This window comes from Callionymus lyra, chromosome 10, assembly GCF_982586985.1.
Source record: "Callionymus lyra chromosome 10, fCalLyr1.hap1.1, whole genome shotgun sequence".
Taxonomy (NCBI): domain Eukaryota; kingdom Metazoa; phylum Chordata; class Actinopteri; order Syngnathiformes; family Callionymidae; genus Callionymus; species Callionymus lyra.
In genome coordinates this window covers 18,470,438-18,490,270 of record NC_141827.1, presented here as the reverse complement: position 1 = coordinate 18,490,270, position 19,833 = coordinate 18,470,438, and the positions used below count along the sequence as shown (strand labels likewise).

Below are 19,833 nucleotides of genomic sequence, written 5' to 3'. Positions count from 1 at the left end.
CCACTAGTGACAGAGAATGAATGAATGAATGAGCGATAGATCTGTATCTCAAGAGAAGAGTAGAACTGAGGGCCCGCAGTGGAGGGCCCGGTGAACCAACCTCGGATGTAGCGCTCACCTTCGGGCGGCTGCTGTGGCTGCGGCTGCTGCTGCTCCAGCTGCCGACGCCTCTTGGCCTCCAGCAGGGGGTTCTCGTACTGGGTCTTCCTGTTGATGTGACTTTGGGTGTGAGGAAGAGAGAGACAGAGAAGGACGAAACATTAATCTCCATTAATATGCAGCAAACAGAAACCAAAGCATCTCTGAATTCATTATCAAACAAACGCTGTTACTACGACGACCCACTCATCTCAGAGCTTCACACCACGCCCCACTTTTCTAGCGGCTGCAGAGCCCACAATAACACAAATAGGCTGTAATAAATAAAAGGCTGCAATAAATAATAGGCTGTAATAGATGGCGTCACTTGGGGAGATGGAAACAAAAGTCCTCGCTATGAGTCATTTCAGAAAAGGAAACATTAATATCGACTGTTTGTAGAAGACGGAAATTGAGACGGAACAACTCCTGGAGCGCCCTGAGCCAATGAATCGTGTCTCTTTAGCTCGGTGCGAAGAATCTGCTAGTTCATCGTGACTGATGAGTTGCTAGTTTTGAGCGCACTGATGTGTTTCAGGGTCAAATTGAGGTGGTCAAAGAATTTTAACTTCTAGTAAGTTGGTTAGTAGCATTTATACTGTGATACCACAACATACACAGAGTAATCTGAAGGGCTGCTACAAGTTTGATGCTACTAAAATCCAAAATAAACATGTTGATAGCTTGTTATTGGTTCTTTGGAAAACAATTATTGTTATTATTATTAGATATATATACAGAGGTTTGATACAAAACTCTATATATAAATACATAACATTAGATCTAAAGTAAAGTTAATCAAAGCCAATGAAGAAATAGAGGACCTTCAAATCATGTTTATACTGTAACCGATGGAGATTACATTAGCAAGCAAAGATAATTAATTTATACACTTAATTTGATTAAGAAAATATATATATTTAATGAAGTACATATTTTAAAAAGCAGATGTGTCCTTCATTGTGTGCTTCTGTGATACTTAATGCCTACATTAGCATTCAAACATTGTTCACAACCATTTAGACTTTTTTTTTGTTAAAGTAAGGGAAGAAGGTGTTAAATAAAAGACATTTTCTTCACAACTAGTGCTGTTGTTTCCACTTGAGTGGTTGAGTTTGCCAACCTTATTCCCGAGAGAGAACCTCAACTACACAAGCAGCTGCACATGTGTATTGATCACACGAAACACAATCATACAGAAAATGGAAGAATAAAATATGCATTTTATGTGGACAAAGGATCAGGATTCACCTCTGCAAAACTGTTAATCAGTTGTTTTAAATAAACATACAAACAATAAGGTACTTTTTCTTGTTGGCGTACATTAAGAACTCAAAACGTGTCGATCTGAGTTTTGAGAGCAGAACTAAAAATTCTTTGGTTGAGCCTTTGAGAAGAACTGAAGGAGCCCTTTGAAATAATAAAAAAACCTTCTGGTTCCAAATCCTCTTTCATCCTGAATGTCAAACGTTAGTCACCGCACTGAGCGTCGGCAACACTCTCGGGCCAGACGCCTACATTACACTTAATAATCACCTGGTGACAAATGCCTCATGACATATATCAACAGGAAAATATAAAAATCCGGAGCGCCCCACCGAGGGCAGCTTTGAACAACATCAAAAACACATTTGCGCTGATGCCGAGGCCCAAAGGTTCCACACAAGATGATGACACACACACACACACACACACACCTAGTACTGCATGTTTCCCGAAATACACAAACAGAATTTCAGCTCCGTCTCACGACAAAAACAAAACCTCATTAACAGCGAGGTGAAGATTTTCATCACTTACTCAACGTAGTAGACCCCGTAGACGGGGTCGTCGATCTTCTCCCATCCCGGTGGAAGTTCTGGATGAGACAAAAAAAAAGGACAGAGTGAGACCTCAGGAGGCGGATTGAGCCATTTAGGGGCCAATGAAGACCTTTATCTTTAGCGTGACCATCCCGGGGGGCCACAGCGACCTACACGTCTCTCGGTCTGCCTCGCCTCCCCCTCACTCTTTCTCCACGCCGCTGACATTTTCTCACATCAGATAAAAACAGAGCAAGAACCGTGGGCAGCGACGGAGTGAGGGGGCGATGAAAGAAGGGAGGTGAAGGGGTCGGAGAGGAAGAACGAAAGAACTCAAACAAAACTAAAGAAAAGGGTGGATGAAAGTCGAGTTTCATTGATTCATTGTTTATGCTTATCCCCAATATGTCAGGGTCATAGGGTTGTCCCAGCTACCCTGGTTGATATTTGGGGTAAAGGTAGAGAAAAACGTCAACAAATAAGAAAATGCTATTAAGCTAACAGTTGTGTTAGCCATTTGCTAACTAACAATATAAAACAGAAAAAAACTGTTGAGCTACAAGTGGTCGGTAAAAAGATGCAAGTACAAGACAATAAAATAATAAGTTAAGTTTTGTTTAATCACTAGCTTAAAGTACAAAAAGAAACAATTGTATCAGGCTAAAGTCTGAGCCATAGCTAGCTTTAAGTACAAGCACATTTATTGTAGTATAAGAAATGGCGTTATCAATTGCTACTGTAAGGGTAGTGTTAGCATTAGCCTAGAGGACAAGTGGACCAAAAAATATATGGCTAAAAGGGGCGTTAGCAATCATGAGCATAAATGTTATAGGATAGAATTTATGGATAAAGGTGGTGTTAGCATTAGCCTAAAAGACAAGAGGACAAGAATGTATGGCTAAATGTGGTGTAAGCATTAGCGTTAAAGACAAGAGGACAAGCATCTATGGATAAAGGTGGTGTTAGCATTAGCCTAAAAGACAAGAGGACACAAATGTAAGGCTAAAGGTGGTGTTAGCATTAGCCTAAATGACAAGAGGACAATAATGTATGGCTAAAGGTTGTGTTGCCATTAGCCGTAAAGACAAGAGGACAAGAATTTATGGATATAGGTGGTGTTAGCATTCGCCTAAATGACAAGAGGACAATAATTTATGGCTAAAGGTGGAGTTAGCACTAGCCTCAAGGACAAGAAAGTATGGCTAAAATTGATGTTCACACTAGCCTAAGGGCAATAATAAATGGCTAAAATTGGTGTTAGCACTAGCCTTCAGGACAAAAATAAATGGCTAAAAGGGGTGTCAGTAAGTAAGTAATTTAATAAGATAGTAATGACTAGCAAGAAAGCAAGAAGACAATGAAATTGAGCTTAATATGGTGATGCTAATGGTTACTTTAGAGCTCAGAGGAAACATAGAGCTAAAAGGTGGTGTTGGAAATTGACACCTATAAGGTCACAGGGTCAACCATTGTGTCGTACGGAGCAACTTCAGTTGAAAAAAAAAATCTATTTTTTGGCGGAAGTATGATACCATCAATTGAAAGTAGTTTTCCACTCTCTTCAAAATAACTGCCTGCACGACAGACATTTGTGCTTCTCTTCCTGCTGTGAAATTGCACTTTTTCCCGGACACTAGACGGGTTAATCGCACACGTGTCAGAAAGTGTCTAAACTGTCGTGTCCAATCGTGGCCCGATCCACTCGGCTACACGCCAGTCCGATGTTTTAACTACTAACAGCTAATGGAACCACGCCGACAGCCCGACGTAATCACCTCCTTGATTTCACAGCGGTGGCGGCGGCGCTTCGGGGAGCGGCACCTGAGAGCGACGACAAAGTGAGGGAGTCGTGGCTCGCCTTCTCGCTCGACCCGCCCGCCGCCGCCGCCTCGCTTCCATAACAAAACAACGGCGTCGGGAGGGGAGGGAGGGTGGTGGCGGTGATGAATGTTTGCATCTCATTCTCTGGATGCAGGGATTGATTTCTCAGGAGTGAACGTGCTTTCATTGAAGCATCTGCTGGTCCTCAGCGAACACCACATGATTGCATTTTCTCTCCTCCGCAGTATCGACGGATCAATGATCACGCTCGTGCTCCAACATACCGTGGAGATGTTATGTGGTTGGCTTACAACCGTGGGATCATCGTGACCTTAATGTTGTACAGATTTTCACCAGAGCTGCCCACGACAGGAGTCAAACCCGCGACCAACCCCTGGGTCCACCCGTGCCACAGCATCAGTGGGGGAACACAAGAAAGGGGTACGCACCAAGGTCGTTGTCAAGCTCCTCCGTGTGAACCCCTTCTGCTCAGAGAGAGAGAGAGAGAGAGAGAGAGAGAAATAAGTCTGATGCGATTACAAGCTGAGTCCACTAGGTGGCAAAACAACTCAAAGCCTCGATGTTGATGCAATTTCTGACTTGCAATGATAGAAGAATCTCATGAAGGAAGATGATGCCTTAGCCGTTTACTTTTCCAGGGGAAATAAAATCCCTTACAATTTGTTTTGTATTCAGGTTTTAATTCGAAAGGCAATTTACTGTTTTGCTGCTTAACCTAAATGAAAAGATATTTTGGATGTATTAGTATGATTAAGGTAAGGTAAGGTAAAACTTTATTGATCCCTCAGGAGGTCTCCTCCTTTGGAAAAATTGTTTTTTTCCAATAGCCACAGTAAATACAGCAATTTTTCATAAAAAATAAATCAAAATAAAATAATAACAAGAACAAAGAGAAATAAAGAGAAAGAACAAGATGATACAATCTAAGTCTAAAGATAAAGAACATTTACTTATATTATCATTTACTTATAATAAAGGCACAGCATCATTTTAGTTAAAAAAACGATTTAATTATAATTATCATATTATTAATAATACTTATTTAATATTAATATTAATAATTTGAATGCATTTTATTTTTATTTCATTTAGTTTATATCCTTATTAAACTATATATTTACTTTTATAAAGATTATAGTAAAGTGAATGAACATATTGGTTGTTGGACAGAAAAAGGTCCGCTTCATCAAAACATTTTCAACATTTCCCATCAGTGTTGCTGTGGATCAATGATTTACAGCTTAGAAGATATTGCTGAGAATGACGAGCAGACGTACCGTCGTCTTCACATTCTTCCAGGGGCTTCTGAGGCTTGTCCAGGCACCGAGGGTCGATCCAAGAGGTGGTCTTTGTGTTGTGGCTGCACACCCAGATAGAAAATACATATTTTCATTGTATTTAGTATAAGAAAACACATTTGTTTCTTCTTTTTTTCATTTTTATATTAAAAAAAGTTTGTTTTTTACATAATTCTAACCAGATAAATCTCTATAAAGTATTAAAAAGCCTTTTAATCTAACTTGAGTTATAAATAAGTGTGCTTTAAAAATCAAAGCGCTCACTCTATATAGTACACCTCCCCGCTCTCGGTGTACGCCATCTCCCAGTTGTCGGGCAGAGGTCCCTGCAGGTCCTCTGGGGGAGGATGGCCGAGGTGAGCGTGTGACTGCTGAGTGCTCTCCGTGGTGGACGGTGGTGAGGGGCTGGTCCCAATGTATGGCGGCTCACTGCGGTGGGGGGCGAAGGCTCGCACCGAGTGGTTGGTCTCCTCAAATTCGCTGGAGTCTCCTGCGGAGGTGTCAAGACACATGGTAAACAGACAATTATATTGCTTTCAATGTTTGTTGTGCTTTCTTTTTTAAACAATATACTTGTTTTCTAGCTAATGATTTTCCTCAATTTTCTACTCTTTCTATTTTACCATACCATGTTTATTAATGAAGCGCTTGAAGACGATACACGTTTTCCACAAATTGATGTACAAAAGTGATTAAAACAAACAATAAAATACACAATTTCAATAATAAAACACAATACGACCAATTAGGAGTCTTATCTCTTGGTTTTTATCTGTTCTTAGTCCATTTTATAAAATACAAGCAGCTTGGATAAATGCCAAGGAGTAAGTTTGTTTTAGGATTCGTTTTACAAACACTTCACTATTAATATACTATTACAAAGTAATGTTTTAAGACTTATAGATGTGTTTGAGCATAAATAACAATACCACATATGTGTATATGCATAAAAAACGAATTGTTATTATCAAACGTCTGTTATATATATATTACTTTCATTGCATTTAATTTTAATACCCGCTTGTAAAACTTTTGCCTTTATTAATAAAGAGTTCATTAATGTATAATATGTTGGGTTTTTTGGTCAATGTTTTGTAATTGAGTTTTATTTTTCCAAAAAAAATTCAATTAAATCTCTTTTTCAATTTTCCAGCCTGTAAAACATGTTTGTCAAGCATCACTGTGATAAAAGAAAAGAAGCAATTGACAAAAACACAGTCAGATTGATAATGACTTCCTGGTGACAGAAGCAAATAGAATAAAGAATCAATCCGACGACAGCTGAAGTAAAGAGCTTGACTGAATTAACGCTGACTTGACGCTTCACACTTTAACCTGCGAGTCTGTCACCTCACTTCCTGTCGTGTCTGTTCACACTTGACTGACACTTCTGCGAGTCACACAAACACGAGCAGGACAAACAACTTTTGGTCACAGCAGGACGTCTCAGAAAAAGAACTCGCTCCGGTCACCGGAGCCACAGTTTATAGATCGTAACCAATACAATCAAGATGTGGATTTATAATATTTGTTAATATTCAAATACGCTGCAGTTGCTCCTTCCTGCAGATAGTTGGCAGTATTCATCTTCTCATCTTTTCGGGGGAAACACTAACAAAAAGAGGCTGCTAAAGTTAGCATTGCTAGCAAGATGGCAAAAACAATTAAATAAAACGACTAAATTGAAAGAGAAATAACTTAAAAAGAACCTGAGTGACAAATGAAAAGGCAATAGTGGGATATAAATCGTTTCTTTCGGGGGGGAAACACCAACTATAAATAGTTGCTGAAGTTAGCATTGCTAGCAGGATGGCAAAAACAAATAAATGAGACTAACTGAACTAAACTGAAAGAGCAATAACCCTGGGTTAATGAGTAAATTGTGGCATACTTACCTTTAATATATATATATATATATGCCACTGTGTTTTTCAATGACATTCCAAATATACATAAAAAATACTGTGAAATAATAAATACATAATATTGAGAAATTGTTGATGAAAATTAAAAACTATTAAAAAGTAATTAACTTTTTCACACTTGCATACTTTTTGATAGTTACAAAGTATTTTTTATATATATATTTAATCCTTCTTTTAATTAAAACAGCTTCAAAGTAAAAGTTCAGTAAGTAATGAAACTTATTAGAGAACATTAACTGACTAGTTAACCTTATATTTCTAGGTATATTCTTTCATCAAAAATATATATTTTTTTAATCACAATAATTCTAGAAAACTACCCTCTATAGTGGTGCAAAATATAATAAATATTGAGGGAATAAAAAGAAGAGTACATAAAATGTAACCAAATTATAAAAACTTGAAAAATAGTTGATGAAATTTGATGTAGAGAAAACCAAAATTTTTGTTGTTCTTGTTTCAATTTGTGTGTAAAAAAAACAAAAAAAATGAAGGATTCCTATAAGCGAGGGGTTTCAAACCAGAGGTGAGTCAGGATTTTTAGTGGCTCTTAAATCTTCAGATCCACAGAGGAGCAGATCACTTCCAGATATTGACATGACTTTACCTACTTTAAACTGGGTTTTTCTGTCAAGCGTTCAGATCAATCGTCGAATCGTTGGTCTTCCTCTGCGTGACGTACCTGTTACACTACTGTTCATGTCCGGGAGGTCCTCGTCTTCCTCCTGCGTCAGCTCGGCTGCTCCTATTCCAGCATTCTGCATGTCATGGTAGGACTTGCTGCGTCGAGGCGTGGAGTTCTGCGAGCCTGGCAGGCTGTCGCTGAGCCCGTATGGTAGTGGAGCATCACCGCTGCCGCTAATCACTTTCCCACCGGGGGGCTGCACCGGTGGCTTGGGCGTCCCATAATAGTTACCTAGGCAACGGAGAATCGGGAAGGGAGGGGGAGATTAAAATGAGAGAGAGAAAAGAAGGAGACGGGTCATGGGGTCGGGTTGTGTGAGTTTGTCTTTTCGGGGGGGAGGTTACGATGGTATGTAAATGAAGCAAGATTGTCAGTGTTAAAACTTATTAAAACAACCCAAATCACAAGGACTAATGTTCCAGCACTAATTTGCTTGAAATAATATTACCGCACTACTAGTATATTTTACTTGTTTTTTTTATCATTTATATGTTTTAAATGTATTTTAATGGGTTTTTTGTCAAACAATTTTTTTTAACACATATGTTAGAACTTATCTCCATATTATTCATTTGAATATCGATTCAAATACATTTATTCGAATTTTATTGCTAAATGTATAGACTTTTTTGCAAACATACCATCATTTTCCTCTGGTTTTGAAGAAAAAAACGAATAAAAGAAAACCATCCAAATCCATATTGAAAACATTATCATCGTTTGTATGAAAGTGTTTATTTTACTTTATGAACTCGTCATATACTGTATAACATTTATATTAAATTTAAAACTTCAAGAATTATAAGTTTATTATTATTACATTATTTGTAAAAAAAAATATTCTATTAACATAAAAAAATCCCCATTTATAAAAAAAATATATAACTATTATTATTATTTTCATGTTTTTAACAAATATGTTAAAATAATCTTATTAATAATTATCATATTTGCATATCCATTCAAATTCACTTATTTCAATCAAATGCTAATTGTATACAATTGTTTTGCAAATATACTGGAATTCCTGTGTCATTATAAAAAAAAACACATTTACAAAATTAAATATTATATTTTCGAAGGAATGTGTTAATTTTAGGCAATGAATAATGTAAATGTACTTGTCAATTATAACTTTTATATTCAATTTAACAACGTATGACCTGCAAATATTTAAGTTAAATTTATAAGTCTCAGGTTAAATCTGGTGGACAATTGTGGAACAGTGTTTCACTATGGAAAAAAACAACAAATAATCCAAAAACAACAATAATTAAATTATAAATAGTTACAAAAACACGGTGTTCCTCACTTCCTGTCACACAGAAGGATGAGATGCCTATATATGGAAGCAAAGCACTTTTAAAAATGTGACTTTCAGCAGACTTGGTGAGTCATCTGGAGGCAGGTGAAGTAGAAGCGACACCGTTTTTATGGGTTGTTGTGTGTCAACGGCAGCAGCTGTTCCACCGATCACCTTTCAGTGTCTCCACGAGAGGATAAGCTGCTCGTGTGAGTCCGTTACACACTGATTGTGCGTGACTAGAGTCACACACACGCTCCGGAAATGTACAGGTTGGACATAAGATCTTTTCTCGAGTGGATAAGTTCAAAGTATTTGGGGGTTTTGTTCAGGAGTGAGGGAAGGATGGTAGATAGAGATGGATAGACACTATGAGAGTTTTAGGAAGGTTTAATATGAGTTACCGTCATATGTGCCGATTTCTAAAAGAGTCCCGCTCTTCTCCAGCTCTAGGAACTCCCCCACGGACAGGAAGTTGTAGTCCACACCAGAGACTTCTCCTTCACGAGGGGGTCGGGTTGTACCTGGACATGAAGACACCTCGGATTAGTATGGTCGTGATGGACAGACAAACAAACTGTATTTCAAGCTGACACACTTAAAAACTAAATGCCGAACACTGTATGAGACAAGACAACATTTTAAAGACAAAGTGAGGATATCATTTGAAAAATAAGCAAACAGACATATGTAGACAAGTTAACAAAGTTTACTTGAGAAGCTAACATACTTTAAACATGATGCAAGTAACCTTATGTAACATTTACAACGAATTTGACTAGACAAGCTAACAACGGTTATATGACAAGCTTAAGAAGAGTATCAGACAATCTAAAAAACAAAAGGAAACCAAATAAGACTAGCTAAAATATTTATAACACAATGGCTAACACACTCCAAAAAAGAAGCAAATAAACATGAATACACAAGTCAAGTAAGTATAAGTTTAAGTTAAAGAGGATAACTAGACAATCCAGCAAACTTTAAAACGCAAGCTTAAACAATGTTCTAAGAAAAGCCAACATTTTAAAACACAAAGTGCTTATATACTGTTAAAAACAAGCAAACAAACATGACTAGCTGAGCCAAAAAAGTTTTTATGACAAGCTAAAGAAGAGTATTACACATTCTAAAACACAAGCTAAGACGCTTTCAACAACAAACAAACAAACATGACTAGACAAGCTAACAGAGTTAGCATAAAATCGCTAAAGGAATTACTGTACAATCTAAAAATCTTTAAAAACAAAAGCTAGAAAACCTAATAAGACAAGCTAACACATTTAAAACAAGCTAACACATATTAATAAACACGCAAATAAATATGACGAGACAAGCTATGCTAACTACCAGTGTAAGAAAACAAAGCAAAGCTGACTGGGAAAGCTAACAAAACAAGCTAGCTGTGAATGTATGGGATGTCTTCAGAGAGAAGTGATGGGAAGAATCATAAGTAAGTAAGTAAGTAATATTTATTTATATAGCGCTTTTCGAGACCAGGCACCGTTTTACTTTCATTTTCCTTCATGGAAGCTTCTACACAACTTTTAACTAGGCCTGACCGTTTGGATTGAGTGGAATAGATCAAATGCTTAAGTACGAATGGCATCGATCAAGATGACGGAGATTATTAAAGTAAGTAATTTATATTTATAGAGTGCTTTACCAGACCAGGGTCAAAAAGCGCTTAAAACAATGAAAATAATACTCAATAAAATATATAGTTAAAAGGTCAATATAATAAAAAAAATGTAAAGGTCCTCCCGACCTCTGAGCTGCTCATACATAGTTTTTGTCTTGAACGTTCTTGATTCTCCGTACATGTTGAAATGTGAAATGTGAAAAGGATGCAACAACCATTGGTCTCTTGTAGGAGTTTGTGTCTTTACTCCAAAGCTACTTCAGTCGTGTCTTTGATGGTCCCTCAAACATTGATTTAAGTAAACCGAGTCAGCATAGTAAGACTTTTATACCGCAGGTGTGTGTAAGTAAGTAAGTTATATTTGTAGATTGTGTACTGTGTCATTTACACATTCATTTTTCAGAGCATAAGAGTGAGCCATAGGGAGGAGTATTTGATAAACTGCTGATTTTGCAGGTTCCTATTGACAAAGCGTGTCATAGCTACACTTTAACTGTGAGAGACTGAATCCAAAAAACTGAATCCAGACAGAAAAACTATCCTTAAAACTCACTTTCTATGACTTTTAAATAATTACTTGACATTTCATGGCACACATCAGACAATGAGAAATTAATGTCTGGCACAGAAACCTTGGTTTTCCATTATAAAGATCAGATTGCCATTAAGATCTTTCCCAGGTCCTTCAGGTTTGTGGACTTTCAGCTCAAACCAAAGTTTCTCTACTGGGATCCTGTCTACAGACTGAGATGCTTCTTATAGAACTAATCCTGGATGAATGTTTTAAATAGTTGTCACGCTTCAAAAAAGCTTTATTTTGAGTCGTCAGACCACATGACCTTCTCCCTTCCCTCCTCTGGATCATGGTTGGTCATCAGTAAACTTCAGAAGGCCTGGCCCAGTGTCGTGTGTGTGTGGTTCCTTTGAGACTTCGGACCCTGCTTTCTCCAGGTCATAGACCAGGTCCTGTCGTAGAGTTCTGAGTTCTTCTTCATCAGGACCAAAGATGATGAACCAGAGTGACATCATCGCTGTTTAAAGTGTAACATACTTCACCAATATTGAACTGTGTGCGGTCGTATGTCTATTGTCGTTCTCCATTATTGCACATGAGCTGCACAACAATGTCAAGAACCTCACTCTTTACGATCCAGAGAGAGTAAAGTCAAGAGAGGAACTTTCCTGCAGCGATCAGACGAGATCATCTGCAGCTCTTTCCACCGCCACCTCAGAACAAACAGGTCCATTCATAAACCAGTCGTCATTGAGAATCCAAACTGGACACAGAACTGTGAGCAGGGTTTTAAAAGCAGCAGCCTGGCTGGAGACCAAGTGAGGAGGACGTCGAGCTCAAGAGCTCCAGGCCTCACACCCATGATCTGGAGCTTCAAGTACAAAGTTGAACACAGTGGAAGAAGATAAATAAAAAAAATGAAAAAATATATAAATAGTATCAGGGGACGAAAACTAACTACATATTTGAAAAAAATATATACACAAAAATGTGATTAAAAAGGAATTACAAAAATATGAATTATTTGTACAAATCTATATGGCATAATATGTAAAATGTAAATAAATTAAATGAGATCATAAAACTATGCAACAGCTAGAAAAACATTTCTACTGAGGGAGAAAAATCAAAGATTGATAAATACGCTTATATTTATTTTAAGTTTTCTTAATTCTTCCCTTATAAGATGAGCACTTGTGATGGAGTCAGTAAAAAGGCTGCTGACCTGGATGTGAGGGCTCCTGCAGTGACTTTAATGAAGGTCCAGCTCATAGTGGCCACCAGGGCACACACTCTCATATGTTGCTTGATGACGCTAACCAGCAGAGTAGGAGCTGTTCTACTTTAAGTCTCTCCCAGGTGACCCGGCTACCCTGTGAACAACTCATTCCAGCCACTTAGCAGCTCACAAAACAACTCTCGTCGACACGCTGTGTTGTGTGAGCCAATTCCGGAATGCTACCGCCACCTACTGTCCCAATTACCTCATTGTCATTTTTTTTTCAAATGCTAAAAGGTATTACGTTTTATAGATAAAATTAATGTAGGTTTATAATGTTGGTCTAATGAAACATGGGTAGATATGCTTGGCAGAGGTCTTCAAACTTGAGTGTGTTTCCAGTAATTATGGTCTACCACAACTATGTTTCTACGACAGAAGCTAAAGAGCGGTGAGAAATCTGATCAAAGGCTCCTGATGTTCACAGAACACTGCCCGGGGAAGGAACTTTTCACTTGTACCGTCTCTCTCCTCGTACATCCCATATTTAGATTCTCAAGCGAGCATATGGAACTTTGCATAACCTCCGCACCACGTCCGTCTCCATCCCGGTCTGTCCCGTCACGCCGAGGAAACAGAGCAGAACACTGATGGAGCGTGTTCTCTGGAGCATCCAGCAGCCGGATGACTCAGATTCCTTGGCTCGCGAAAAGACGTCACAAATCGTGTGCCAGTCTGACATGCGTGCCGAGAAACATCAAGAAGAAGAAAAAAAACTTCTTTACACCAATACAATCACTTGCAGAACTTTCCATTCATTTTTGGAAGGTTTAGAAACACAAAATCAATTTCTAGTCTCGTGGATGCCAAACATGTACAAGCACAAGAGCTGAGGAAGATTTTATGAAAGGGAAATAATCAGAAATTCTTTTTAGAAAATGAATCGCATGTTACTTGAAAGCTTTGAATCACAATACGATACATGATAATGTCCCAAGTCTTTAACCAACAGCATCATTCACTTGATCGTCCAATCGTCTCACTGGAGTCACTAACACCTCCACACATCAAGTCACCCGAGGTCTCCTGGTTTAGTCTGGAATCAGGTATTGACACATGAATGAAGCACGACTGCAACATAATCCGAGGGTTACTCTGTTGATGATGTGAAGCAAACATTCGAGAGACTCGGAGCTCGACTAACATTGAGATTTAAGTAGCTCATCTATATTTAGAAAACCACTATTTTGAGGACACTTCTTTTGCTGCTTTATAGCTTGTAAACTTTGCTGTATGCTTGTTAAAACTTGACTTAAGATAGACGGAGAGAGAGCAAGTTTACATCTTCCAAAATTACATTTAATAACTTCCCTGTAACTTTTGACCATGTTGCATGCTCAAAAATGTATTGACAGAAGTTCACAGGACTCTTATGTGACAGTACCACAACCGCTACGTGATAAAACCAATACCTGTATATAGTATTAAAACAACCGATACATGACAATCGGAGCAATACGTCAACCGTTACCAGACTGCGACAAATGTTATGAGAAAGTACAACAATACATTGGTTATTTAATAATACTACACTAATCAACACCATCATTCTTGAATGCTAATACTACAACTCTTATTTTACAATGTCCACTCTATAATGTGAAGTTATGGACTTGTAAAGTTTTGTAAAGTATTTCAGAGATGAGTAGGTACCGTATTTTCCGCACTATTAGGCGCACCGGATTATAAAGTGCACGTTCAATGAATGGCCTATTTTGGAATTGTTTTCATAAATAGGGCGCATCGGATTATAAGGCGCATAAAATAGAAGATACAGTCAAACGTTTATATTCAACGCGCACGTATGACATGTTGAACGCACGTTCAAATGTGGTTTTGCGCAAAAAAATGTTTTGAGTGTACAACAACCAAGACGCACTCGCTAAAACCGGTGGCAATAATCTTACTCTACAGATCTCCGCCATGATGTGACGTGTCATTAATCCCACCCCGTGATGACGCAATGACGGAATCCCGCCCACAGCTGTCGGCTCAGTGTCATAGAAATGTTTCAAACAAGTCACTCACCAGTTAATGTTCATATATAAGGCGCTCCAGATTATAAGGCCCACTGTCGTTTTTTGAGAAAATTAAAGGCTTTTAAATGCGCCTTATAGTGCGGATAATACGGTAGTCAAAAAAAACAAAGGGTGGTTTAACTAGTTGATAAAAACCAGATATTATAGAGCACAGAGCACTAGATGGCTCAGAACAGACTTGATGAAGGTTCCATATTTTCATGATAACCAGGTGTCAATGTTTACAATTTTCCAACATTGGTAGTCAAGTTGTGTAACCAGTCACACCTAGTTGTGTATATAACCACTGGAGGGTTCCGGCTTCTATTCAAACACCTTCTAATCTGCAAGGGTATCAGACAAATATCATCCATTTCCACTCAGATATGTACTAAATTATAGCCATAACGGATAATTCCGTATTGCCTCTGGAAAAAAAAGGTTAAAATACTTCAATTTTCACAGCGGATCTCATTTCCCATCTAATTAATTTTGGGTTTCACTTAGAGACCTCAAACTTATTCAAATTTGTGAAACTGTTGCTAAATTACGAAACTGCACGCATTACTTCGATATTACTCCTTTAGGACAAGCCACTTTTATTTACAGTTATATACAGTTATTTTGCAATATCACAATAGTTCCTCTTTTCTGCTACGACTATAACAAGATAAGGCCATGAGGGTTAGATTGCAATTTTACAATTTTTTCCCTATTCTACCACAATGTCACAAACATTACCATACCCGTTATGTGACAATATCGCAAGCATTTCCTTATTGTGCCACACATATTATTGTAATAAGGAATACATTAATGTATTAATGTATTATTTATTAATAATAAATTAAATATTATATTTATAATATTAAATTATAAATTTGATTATTTATTATTATAAAATAAGATTTATATAATAGTAGTAGTATAGTATTATAGTATAATAGTATTTATTATACTGAATATTATATAATATTTGTATAGTGCTTTCTAATACCAGGGTCACAAAGCGCTTGAACAATCAATACAATACCCAATAAAATAGATGCTTATAAGGAGGTCAAGACAATCAGTCTGGCTTCAAACAATACTCTACGGAGACAGCTTTACTGAAAGTGTCCGGTGACATCATGACGTCGGCTGATTCGGGTTAATTCACTGTTCTGGTTCTCTTCGATCTGTCCTCAGCCTTTGACACAGTTGATCACCAGATCCTGCTGAGAAGACTGAGGGATGAAGTGGGACTGTCTGGGTCTGTGTTATAGTGGTTCTCATCATACCTTTCTGGGCCCAGTTTCAGTGTACCTGCCAATCAAATAATGTCTGAATCGGTGGATCTGTTGTTGTTGTTGAGTCCCTCAAGGTTCTGTTCTGGGTCCTTTACTGTTTTACTGTACTTGATTCCCCTGGGTAAAATCATTCAGAGATTTCCTGATGTTTCTTAACACATGTTTGCTGATGACATCCAGCTCTACTGCTCTTTTGATCCAACTGAACCCCGGAGGCTGAACAGCTTTTTCAATTGTTCGCAATTGTAGAAATATAACAATGGCTGAGTGAAAACACTTTGAAGCTAAATGTGGACAAAACTGAAACTTTGGTTATTGCTCCTAATGATAAGGTTCCAGGGTTGAGTCAGAACTTGGGTGACTTAGGCCAGTCTGTCAAACTGAGCCTGAGAAACCTGCGTGTTGTATTTGACAAAGACATGTCTCTAGTTCAACACTGCAACAAATATTACAAGAAAATGCCACAACTGTCATGTTGAAATATTAAAACTATTTCCTTATTGTGCCACAAATATTAAAAGAATATGTCACCAGTGTAATGTAGCAATATTACGATCATTTCTTTATTGTTCCACAAATATTACAAGAATATGCCACAACTATTATGTGGCATCAATACAACCATTTCCTTATTGTGCCACAAATATTACAAGATGGTACCAAAACTGTTATGCGGCAATATTACAACTATTGCCTTATTGTTCCACAAATATTACGAGAATATTGCCACAACTGTAATGTGCCAATATTACAACCATTTCCTTATGGTGCCACAAATATTACAAGAATATTGCCACAACTGTAATGTGGCAATATTACAACTATTACCTTATTGTTCCACAAATATTACAAGAATATGCCACAACTATTATGTGGCAATACTACAACCATTTCCTTATTGAACCGCAAATATCACAAGTCGCACAACTTATGTCGAAGCTGGACCTGCAACCAAAACCCCAGATTTTATGTTGATAATGTGAATGAGTAAACTTATCACAAGTACAACCTCATGGAGCTCAGGACAGAAATTAAAAAAGTAACTACTTTCTCTAGTGATGAAAAGAAAAACAAATGTTTGGCAGTTCATGAGATATTTTGGACATGATATGTCGAACTTTCAGCAGGAGAGAGCATGAAGCTGGAGACTGGAGGAACCACCAGTAGTGGATCAGGAATTATAGAAACTTACACAATTCCCTAAACTTTAAAATAAATCTTCAGGCTTTTTCTGAAAGCCTGGCATGATATTTTATCTCCATGGATTAACAGACACTTCTTTGAAAACTGCTCAAGGAATAATCTCACCTCCAAAAAAAACTGACTGTAAAGTCAGCGTCAACCCTGACATCATCAAAAGAACGAACTTGTACTGTAACTAATTCTAAACCAGAGAGACTATAAGTCAAACACGACGGCGCTGACAGAAGGAACCCAGGAGAAGGATCAGCTCAGACATAAAACACTGCTTTCCAAAAATAACCCAGTGTGTGAAGAATCTGTTTGTGTCTCCGAGAGCACACGAGAGCAGGAATACTCCAGACCAGGCACCACATCCCTCAGGCCCAGTCCTGGGTTTCAGCTCTGACCTACATTTAATCCCGTCAACGAGGGCGACGTCAGGATTGCCTTCCTGCCCTTCTTCGACTCCACGGCTGCCATCTGAGAAAGAACCTCGTCTGAGATCTTCATCCGATCCACCTCGGTGTTCCTCTTCACTCTGGAGCTGTCCTGCCTCGACCTCCTCATCTTCGTCCTTGAGCTGAACTCTGTTCTCAATCCAAAAGGTGTCCAGTGAGCCGGACTGGAACACCTCTCTCATGTTAGTCCCAGGTTTCTTCCTCTTCCCACGGAGATGAAACATATCTCTACGCTGTCATGAGAGATCCAAACGTTGTCCAAATGTCCTCCTCTGTCACCATGGTGACATGGTTAACGCAGCCAGGTTTAGTTTCCAGAAAAATTCCCCATAACGTCTTCCCGTTTTTTAACATAGTCGCTGTCTCTGCGACTGAAGGCGGCTCGGATTAGTCTCCCACATGACATCCAGTGTTAGCTCGACAAACGTAGGGGAGGACCTGAATTTGACTTTAGGCCTTCTAAGAGTTTGGGGAAACATTGCTCCACCCAGTGAGAGCTTGTTGATTTACCTTCCAGGAGCTGGAACACAATTTATGATTCTCAAACATTTTGCTTTTTCTTTTTAGATAGATATATTCACCTTTTTATTTCTTTACTTTCTCAGTTCCCAGGATCCTATTGAACATCTCTATAACATCCCAGAACCCCTTCAGCTGACTTCAACTGAAGGAATAAATATCAAAACAATATTCAATAAAGTATATACTTTAAAGGTCAAGATAAAACTGATAACACAATAGGAGTTCCAGAAAATCAAGGAAAAGCCTGAACAAATAAAAATGTATAAAGAAGTTTCTTGAAGGAGTCAGTAGATCATCAAACATAGAAGGAGAGGAAGATCGTCCTCTTGTCCTGAAGCGTGTTCAGGAATCATCAGTAAATTCGGATCCAAATGGTGCGACTTGAAACTGAAACTAATATACCTTTATTCCTGAAATATATCTAGATGATTGATTGCAATACAATTTCAAACTAACAAAAAAAAAATTGATCTTTCACAAGTTATTGCCATGAGAAGCCTTGATGCAGGTGAATCTGGTCTGTGTTTGGACAGGACTGCGGGTTACTGTAAAGATAGTCATCTAAGCACAACCCTGACATTCTCTGCTTTGAGTGGTTTGGGTTTTTCTAGATAGGACAAACCTTCAAAGTGTTACAGTTACTAGAAACTTCACTGTGGCAAGAGTTTGGTTAAAAAACGTACGAAGGACAATCAAATTTAAATTAAAAAATCTGCCTTTTCCCAGAGTAACTGAACTACAATAAAAAAAAATCAACATGGTATTGACTTTTATTAATACAAAATAAAACACAAGTTATACTATTGATCATGTTATTTTAATTTAAACAATCTAGATTATGACTTTTACTAGCTTTTCTGTTCTGTCTGTGCATGACCCGAACCAACAAATTCACAGAGCACTCTTCTTCAGGCTGCAGACTGACCACTTCTTCAACTGCTGCTTGAAAAGTCAAGTCACTGCCCACAAGTGGACACGGGGTCTGTAGACACAAGGACAAGAGTCGGCTCTCGACTCCGACTCTGGGAGATCAAAGAAGATCTGCAGTAATATTTACCTTGAAAGCCCAAATGAGGTCAGTGTCAGGCCAACAATCAACAACACAGACATGGAACAAACAACGGCACAAGTCAAATCAAAACAAAGTAAACCAGAGTGCACTTCCCCCTCAGACATATCAAAGTCAGCACCTGTAACAAAAGCGAGTGGCGTGAACAGGTAATTCAAGTTCTTGACAGGTTACTTCTTCAGTATTGTCAAACATTCAGGTCACACCTGAAGGCTCAACGACACCCAGGTTGTACGACTTTGATCGAATGTACCAGATGGTATGGTATCTTGAAACAACAAGTCACATAAGAAGAACCAGAACAACTACTACGTTAAAATATTGCATTTTTTCTACTGACAATGCTCATGTTTGTCTTCCTTGAAGTCTTCTTTCAAAACAAGTTGTGTAAGTTTTTTTTCCCTGTCTAGTTTGCCCATTTAACCAATAGTAATATGTGGACTTATTTTATTTAAATAGCTTTACACAAGCATTTGGTTTTATCTTGAACAATTTAAATAACATTTGGATTTCACGTTAATCCATTTTCTGAATTTTTTTCCCATTTCTATTGGGTTAAATAGTTAAGGTTAGCGTGAGGCTAGCATAATCGTGTTTGCATTATGCTAGAATGTGGTTGTTTACAAACACTACTGAATAGATGCACTGATCTGAACTCTTGTCACGTGCAACCATGTGCAAGTTTAAGTCCACCGTGTGTGATCTTCTTTAATCTACCTTTGGTACAGTGAGGAATATTTGCTCTCTCCTCATGTGATACCGGAGTAACCAGGTGGAGTCGTGCATCAGAGTCATCTGCATGTCAACAACTTCTGATGCCAGGACACGAGAGAAAACCTTCAACACAACCATTGGGTAGACAAGACC

At 38.1% G+C, this 19,833-nt stretch overlaps 1 protein-coding gene across 7 annotated transcripts in view; it reads right to left on the bottom strand.

The window, feature by feature from the left end:
- The window catches only part of magi1b (membrane associated guanylate kinase, WW and PDZ domain containing 1b), a 111,202-nt gene that overhangs the window by 37,125 nt on the left and 54,244 nt on the right, over nt 1-19,833 (bottom strand). For all 7 annotated transcript variants that reach the window (XM_087801475.1, XM_087801478.1, XM_087801477.1 and 4 more), the window contains exons 3-9: nt 9,398-9,517; nt 7,688-7,921; nt 5,345-5,570; nt 5,060-5,142; nt 4,211-4,246; nt 1,939-1,996; nt 119-219 (exon numbers count right to left, since the gene is read on the bottom strand). In XM_087801475.1, the coding sequence (XP_087657601.1) occupies nt 119-219; nt 1,939-1,996; nt 4,211-4,246; nt 5,060-5,142; nt 5,345-5,570; nt 7,688-7,921; nt 9,398-9,517 (858 nt within the window). The remainder of the gene's footprint in view (nt 1-118; nt 220-1,938; nt 1,997-4,210; nt 4,247-5,059; nt 5,143-5,344; nt 5,571-7,687; nt 7,922-9,397; nt 9,518-19,833) is intronic.